General features: G+C 36.6%; 1 protein-coding gene across 1 annotated transcript; it reads right to left on the bottom strand.

Moving 5' to 3' along the window:
• Nucleotides 1-2852: 2852 nt before the first annotated feature.
• On the bottom strand, nucleotides 2853-5784 carry LOC121765868 (root phototropism protein 2-like). Its single transcript, XM_042162143.1, has 5 exons — nucleotides 5685-5784; nucleotides 5525-5594; nucleotides 4874-5251; nucleotides 3811-4515; nucleotides 2853-3451 (listed from the first exon to the last, which is right to left on the bottom strand). The coding sequence occupies exons 1-5, from the start codon at nucleotides 5726-5728 to the stop codon at nucleotides 2978-2980; spliced, it is 1671 nt and encodes a 556-aa protein (XP_042018077.1). The 5' UTR covers nucleotides 5729-5784; the 3' UTR covers nucleotides 2853-2977.
• Between the last annotated feature and the right edge of the window lie 2822 nt (nucleotides 5785-8606).

Here is an 8606-nt window from a genome sequence, read left to right as displayed (position 1 = left end):
GTAGAAAGTGCATATTCTTATGGGACGGATTAAAAAGGAAAGATTATATATTTTTGTAGAACAGAGGGAGTATAAATTATATAAGTATAGTATGAATAAATTATACAAGTATAGTATGAATCTAAACTTAACTCTGAAGCACCAAAACAACAAAACTAAACTCTCCTCTCGACCTCGCCGACTACCAAGTGTGGCACCTCCCCACATATCTAAGTATACATAAGAGTTAAGAGAGGTAAACTGAAGTAATAGATATACTTTCGAAAAAATAATAAACTTTAAGAAGAAATGTAAACTGAAAAATGTATAAAAAATAACTAGCATATTTTCTTTATAACTAGCATATTTTCTTTTTGTGTGTTAGAAAGGTAAATATACCTCTTCAAAATTAAGAAGGTATAATATCTTTTAAATACCTTCTAATTAAGAAATTTTTATATAAGAAAAAGTAACTTCCATAGTCATATAGATGAGATATAGGAGTGTAATTAAATGATAACATACTCATGTCATTATAACTTTTTTAATATAATGGGTTGATTATTTATCAAAGTTATCACATTATGCTTGTTTTTAATAAAAATTCAAAAACGGTATTTGAGAAAGAAGTAAATATACCTTTTTAAAGTTGAAAAAGATATAATACATGTTCAAATATATTTTTTCCGTCTGAAAATGAGTTTTTATAAGAAAAGAAATATATATAGTACTATTATTTCTCTATACTTTTCCATATACCTCTGTACTTCGAGTTGATTTAATTGACTGATCTAATTTAGCCCATTACTCAACAAGCGAAATGTGAATGATCACACACTCCCTACTGACAACAGGGCAATGGAGAACCTAGGCGTTGTGGTGAAAAAATGCAAACTGAAATCCGTATGTTCACCCACTCCCAAATGACAATATCAATATGCCCTAAATAATTTGATATTCGAATTTTAAACTGAGACATTGCCGAAGAGATGCTATTTTGAATAGAGTGAACTACAAATTTAGAACCTATACTTTCACTGATATACATATGTTTATCGTTCATATACTATACCTTGTGCACGTTTCAAGATTCTATTAACTTTTTCTCATTTTTTTCGGAATAATACGCCCTCAATGGGTAATGGAAAAATTTGTACACTCAAGAATCTCTTTCTCTCTAGTCTATGTATCTTTCTCTGTCATCATAGAAAGTATACAGAGTATAGAGAAAGATATTCTTGAATGTATAAATTTGCAATCTACCAATTTAAGGGTGTATTAGTCCAAAAATATGAGAAAAAATCAATAGAATCTTGAAACATGAGATCGCAAATAATATTTTGAAAGTATAAATACCACAAATGTGCATCAGTGAAAGTATAGATCCTAAATATGTAGTTCACTCCTTTTAATATTATCGGCTCCAACTTGGATCTGGATGATGAGCGTTCTTTCTTGCCTTATATTCTATTTTACCTATATATAAAGAAATACTCGTAGCTGACACTACAAAAAAAGTGCAAAATAGTGACGGAGTTAGTGACGGCATCCAATAGCTAAACTATTAATGACAGAATTAGTGACCGAAATTGTCAGTTACTAATTAGTGACAGATATATCCGTCACGAATGCGAAGCAGTTCCCTATTGTTTCCGTCATGATAGCTTTAGTGACGGAAATATCAGTCACTAAAACTTTTTACTGACAAGTTTATTACTGACAGATCTGTCAAAACTTGATTCGTCACTAATCTGTTCCCGTCACTAGTAGTGTGATAATCTGAGATGGTCTTTAACACCTAATCTCCACCATTTAAAAATCAAACTATATCTTTCGATGAAGAAATGTATGTCAAAAGAGCAAGAGCTAAAAACTTACTACATTAAAGAGCAATTTCTCTCATCCCACGTCACTAAACAGACATAGTAAGACAATAATATATCAGCCAAGCAAGACCAAGATATTACTTCCATTTACAATATGTGGTCCAAAAATAAAAAAATAAAAAATAACGCAAGATTCCTATTGTGCAAAAACAATCAAACACAAAAGGCAAAGTCGAGATAATGATATATGCTTTTGCATGCAAATATTTTATTGACTTCATATGTGGAAGTCTTATTTAGTACTACTTTGGATGCAAATACTGTAACATAATAAGGCCCCGAATGGGCCAAAATAGACAGAATTACAGAATCAGCCGGGTTCATATATATTAGTACAGTTTTTTGAAATTAAATTATACTCCTAGTTTTTAGAAAAAAGTGGTTAATTAGAATTAACATTTTTGTCCATCATTAATTTTTGTTAAGCAGAAAATCATTATTTAGATGTACTAATAATGTGTGTATATACCTTACACGTGAGGGAATTATGGATAACAATTAAATAGTGCACAATACATATGGAAATATAATCTAATTGGGCCTGGTTAATCATCCAACAAAAAAGCACACTATCTGTTTAACGTGTGTGAATACAATCAAAAAGTTATGTCCATTTAATTATATGGCTGTGGTCTTCTATTAGGAGTACTTTCTTAGTATTGTCAATTCATCTTATCCATCTCTGTGACTCTGTTAATTTCCCACAACAATTTCGTTTTTTTCTCACCTAATTGGTTGAGGATGAACATTTGAACATCGCATCAACCACTTACCTGTAAAACTTGAACACGTTTGTTACCAATTATAACAAATCGATTATCATTCGATACACGTGTGTATATGGAATTATGAAATATAACAAAACCAAAAAACGGAGAACCTACACTAATTTTCAATCCATACCAAGTATAGCAAACGAAGATCCATATTATTACACTACAATCTATGCAAATAAATCTATAAACTGAATTTTCATATAAAAAACACTAAGATGGTCAAACCACGCATCACAATAGTTTATCATAAAACTAAAACAAACATAAACATCAAACTCTTTACAAGATTAATCAATCACACCAATATAGCAAAAAAAAAAAATACAATCACAAAACTTAGGAAATGGAGAATCGTCTCCTTCTAGGTTTAGTCAAATCCGGCATACCATCATCAATATTCAATGTGTCTTTGGATCCATTCTTAAACGGATTCAATTTCCCCAAAGTCTTGGACATGGATGAGAAGAATGTAAGCTTTTTCCCACTCGATTTCGACGACGTGCCCTGCCCTTTTTTGATGTCTTGAATGTACATTTTCATCTTCAACAACTCCGTCCTCAGCTCCTCGTTCTCCTTCACGAGGGACGTGTCCGCTTGCACTTGCTTCCTCATCGTCACGGCATCCGCATCCTTGTGATCATCCCCTCCACTTCTCAGCTTGAGCTCGTCGTAGTATAGCGCGTGGAGGACTATTTGCGCTGGGAGCCGCTTATTTTGGGAAGCGTGAACCCTAGCCTCGTACGATAGCTTGAGCGGGTCCATCACACTGCACACCTTTTCCCGCTCGATCTCATCTAGATTCGGGTGCGCCTATACCATCATAGACAACACTTCATACTTAAATAAGGCTAAATTTAATACCAAGGTGCACCCATTGCAAAAAACACAATTTAGACGACTTAAATACATGATGGGAGATCACATTTTTCAAGAGACAAAATTCAGAAGACTTAAAACACATGAAATGAGACGAGTAGCAAACACAATCAAGAATCAACCCAAGTGCAAAAAACACAACTAAAACAACAAAAATATAAAAACAAGGCTAAATTAAAATCAAGGTGCGCCCGAACAAGATCTAGGTGCACCTACGACAGTTTAGACAACTTAAACACACGACAGGAGATGCATAGCACATACAATCAAGAATGATTGTCTATGTTACATACCTTGAGATAGATATCAATCGCGCGATAAAGATCATCATCGACCTTCCTAGCGGCCTTAGGCACCAAATTGGCAATCCCATTGAACTTAGAAATGGTTAGATCAGCATAGGTTGCTATCTCCCCAAGATAAGCATCAATAGTTTTCCCAACTCTAAACATAGCGTTGGAGCAAACCTCCCCTGCATTGAAAATCGCCACGTTCTTCTCCCTCTCCACGAATCCAGATATGACCTTCCTCACACTCTCAAGATCAAACAGCCTCGCACCATCAACGGTGAACGACAAAACCAACAAATCATCAAGGGTCACATGCTCAAGAATCGTAGAAATCCTCTTCTCCAGCTCACTCTTGCACCGGTTATCGGCCCTCAGGAAAATGGCTGTCCGGAGCAGACAGCACAGGAAGTGTATTGGAAAGGCCGACTTCTCCGGTGGGAGGAGGGCCACGATGGACTCGAGGATGTCGCGCTGCTGGAGGCGGACGTCCGGGTCGCTGGAGTCCAGCGACAGGGCGCCCTTGCCAGAGTGATCGCGCAGCGATCGCTCTGTGTAGGTTATGATCGCGCTGGCTAGAGTTAGTCCCTTTGCGCCTCTTCCTTTCATTGATGCGATGATCCTCTCGAAGAAGGCTATGTCCAAGATCGTCAGCTCCTCCGTCCACCAATTTGGAGGCGAACGGCTCGGGAAATTCGCCTCCACGCAAGCCTGCTCCGTTAAAAATAAACCTCTTAGAAATCTCGCATTTGAGGGAAATTATGATCTACTCCCTCCGGTCCCATTTGAAGTAATGATCGACTCAAGTTTTAAAAAATTATTTACTTTGTAAATGAAAACCGTAAAAAAGTTGGTGGAATATGGATAATAATTTTATATATTAATTTTATAATAAAATATAATTAAGTATAAAATGTAATTAAGTTGAATGAGCAAGTGGAAGGCGTTTAATACACTAGTTAGAAACGTATTTAATTTTTATACATTTATGAGTCATGTTAATAAATTCAGACCCATAATAATTTCTGAAAGTTGAAAAATTAATCAAAATTTGACCAAACTTTCGGACCTTTGCGGCGGTGATCTCGACGCAGCGTTGCACGATCCCGAGATCGGCAGCAATCGGGAGGAGATCCTCGCACGACTTGAGGACGACGAGGGCGCCGGAGAGGGTGGTGAGCGCCACCTGGGACAAGAAATCATCGGTTCTTAAGGCGAGATTGCCGTCGCAGTATTTATCAGTCATCTGGAGATACTCGGCGGCGCAGCGGAGGGCGGCGACGTTGTCCACCGTGATCTCGAAGTTAACACCGTAGCAGAACTTGGCCGCCTTCTCAAAGATCTCCGGCCCGCCGGGAATGTCAGACAGATTAATCCTCGTCAAATCCGTCTCCTTCGATTCCAGAATCAGCTTCCTTATATGGTTGCTCTTCGCCACCAACATGAACTGCACAACCGTCAAAAATCAAAACCATGATTACGAGCAGGGCTGACACAGAAATAATTTTCGATAGGGGCTGAGATTTCAAAATTTTATTTTAATGTAATTTTTTAGTAATTTATAGCAACTTTTCACATTATAACTTAGGCTAAGCTTGACTAAATTTTAAAAAAGAATTGATAGAAAAAGTAAAAAAAAAAAAATTCATCGAGGGCTTAAGCCCCTCACGACCCATCATCACGAGCCCTATTTATGCTGCTACGCCAAATTAAAGCTTACCTTGTGAAGGCAGAAATTGGCTTCTCCAACTTCGACGATTATATCAGTTGAGATTTCTTGGGAGAAAACCCTGATTAAATCAAGAGCAAGAATTAATGAATTATAGATGCAACATAGAAAAATTGAAGTACATGTGGAATTTGGAAGAGAGAAAAAGTACCATTGGCCAGTTCTTTCCATTGCAAGAGAGAATCTGTTGGCCATGAATGAGTGAGGGAGAAAAGGAGAGTTGGAGATGTCAAGTATAGTGGAATAAATGTGTTGTATATAAAGACCTTGATTTATCTTGTAATAAATCTAAGCTGTTTTTCCCATGCAAATAATTGCTTTTTTTCACTTATGTACTTTAACAACTTTTTAATGTAGTTTTCAAGTTCCAAATGATTCTGTTATCCATTCCGCCATGTAGATTCTGTTTTATCTTTTTAAATTCAAGAACTTCGCTATATATTTTCAATTTTTGTGGGATCTATTAAAATTTATTAGAATTTTGTTATTCTCAAGCTCAACTTTGATACTTGGTTTAAACTGTAGGAAATCAAGGATTTGTAAATAAAATCTACAAAAAAGTCAGAATTTAATCGAAATTTTAATCAAGATTATTCCCGACTCAATGTAAGTGTTTCACGTGTCAGTGTGCATTTTAAATTTAAATATCCAACAAAACATAAGTAACAAGACGATTAGTAATTAAACAAACTGATTTTGAATATTCTTCCTTTTTTTAATTTCTTTTATTCTGTCAACTGTAGGAAAAACGTGTGGAATTGTGAAAAGGCTAGACCTTTGGCCTTTCACTTCCATTTTTTTATGAGGTGTCTTGAAGGCTTTGCCTTTTGGAGTCCAATTTCCTATCCTATAAATAGGTAGGATTTGGAAGAAGAGATACACAACAAAAACAAATCACTCTCTCTTCTCTCTAGCTTAAGCTTTATAGCTCGCATTAGGAGCATTGCATTGCTCGGTTCTCGCCTCCAATTCAAGTTCGCCGGTGCCTACGAGTTTGAGGTGCTTCAACTCGATAGGAGGAAAATCGTTTCATCTTTGGGGACATTACGCCAATCCGTGAGCACTAGCCGGGGCGTATTTCGTCTTGCGGAGAGAGGGATACCTCAACTCGACTTGAAGAATACTATAGTTTGCATCTCTTTACTTTCGTTGTAATTTATATTATTATATTTACCTTCCAGTTTTGTTCTTTTGTAATAGCAAGAGTTTTCCCGTGTAAAGGCTACAATATTTTCCAACAATCGCAAGACGAAATATTGTACTCTTGTTGAAATCATGTCGACCGATGCTAGAGGAAAGATGAAATTCAAAGCTGGAATAAAGCAACGAACGGTCGCAATGACGATGCGCTATGGAGTGGTTAATTCCTTGAGATCTATTCTCTTGAGAATGATGTTTATCGTTTGTCATTTGACAAGCAAGACCAATTTAGAGTTGGCAGTAGTAATTGGGATGCATGGGTTGATGAATATACCAATGCACATTTGGTTCAATATAATTGTGTACTTATTGTTGGAAACAATACTGTACAAATTATTTGAACGTGTTGTTATAAACAACAAAGATCACGAGGTGATCGCAATGGTCTCCGACGTGGACCATGGTAATAATCCAAATGAATGGTTTGTTGATACGGGTGTCACATGTCATGTGTGCTCCGAGAAAAGCGTTTTTTCTACTTACAAATCTGTTGGAGGTAGAAAAGTACGTATGGGAAACCAAGCCTCTTCCGAGGTGGTTGGTGTGGGTAATGTGTTCCTAAAATTAGGATCCGGAAAGGTTCTTACCCTCAAGGATGTGCTGCATGTCCCAGACATCCGAAATAATTTGGTGTCAGGCTCATTTCTAGTAAATCATGGATTTTCACTAGAATTTGAGTGTGAAAAGGTTATATTGACCAAGTATGAAAAGTTCATAGGTGAAGGTCACCTAGTGAATGGGATTTTTGAGCTGAATGTTACGGTCATTCACCGTGGAAAAGGATTAAGAAATAAGGAAGATGACACATCCTCTTATTTGCTTGAGTGCTCTGATTTATGGCATAAAAGATTGGGACATGTAAATCTAAATGCTATAAAAAGATTAGTAAATCTTAATTTACTAAAAGTAGATAAGTTTAACTCACAAGAAAAATGTGAAGTCTGTGTTGAAGCAAAAATGACCAAGCTACCGTTTCGCTCGGTAGAACGGAGCACAAAACCTCTAGAGTTAATCCATACAGACATATGTGATTTAAAATTTGTGCAAACTAGAGGTGGTAAAAAGTACTTCATCACATTTATAGATGATTGCACAAGGTATTGTTACCTTTACTTATTAGGAAGTAAAGATGAGGCAATTGAAGCGTTTAAAAACTTCAAAAATGAAGCCGAAAATCAACTTAATTGTCGAATTAAGTGTATTCGAAGTGATAGAGGTGGTGAGTATGTAGTGCCGTTTGCAAAATTATGTCATGCAAGTGGTATAATTCACCAAACCACAGCTCCATATTCTCCCCAGTCAAATAGAGTTGTTGAACGAAAAAATAGAACACTAAAAGAGATGATGAATGCTTTGTTGATTAATTCAGGATTACCCCAAAATATGTGGGGGGAGGCTGTGTTAACAGCCAATCATATCTTGAATAAAATTCCACTAAAAAATAGGGATGTGACTCCTTATGAGTTGTGCAAAGGGAAGAAACCTTCATATTCATACCTCAAAGTGTGGGGGTGTTTAGCGAAGGTAGAAGTGCCTCCTCCGAAACAAGTTGCAATAGGCCCTAAAACAGTCGATTGCATCTTTATTGGCCATGCACTTAATAGTAGTGCCTATCGTTTCCTAGTCCATAGGTCAGTTGTGCCTGGCGTGGCTGAAGGAACAACGATTAAGTCAAGGAATGCTATATTCTTTGAGAATGTATACCCTTGCAAGAGGCAAGAGGATCGTTCTAGTGAAAGAATGATGGATGAATCCACTAGTTCTAATCCTCCAAAAAGAACGAGGTCAAGTCCTGGGGATGTTAAACCAAGACGTGGTAAAAGAGTTAAAGTTGCTAAAACATTTGGTCCTGACTTCATAACTTTTATGTTGG

Source organism: Salvia splendens, chromosome 14 (genome assembly GCF_004379255.2).
Source record: "Salvia splendens isolate huo1 chromosome 14, SspV2, whole genome shotgun sequence".
Lineage (NCBI taxonomy): Eukaryota > Viridiplantae > Streptophyta > Magnoliopsida > Lamiales > Lamiaceae > Salvia > Salvia splendens.
The sequence above is the reverse complement of the archived record's forward strand: the minus strand, read 5'-3'. Positions and strand labels throughout refer to the sequence as shown.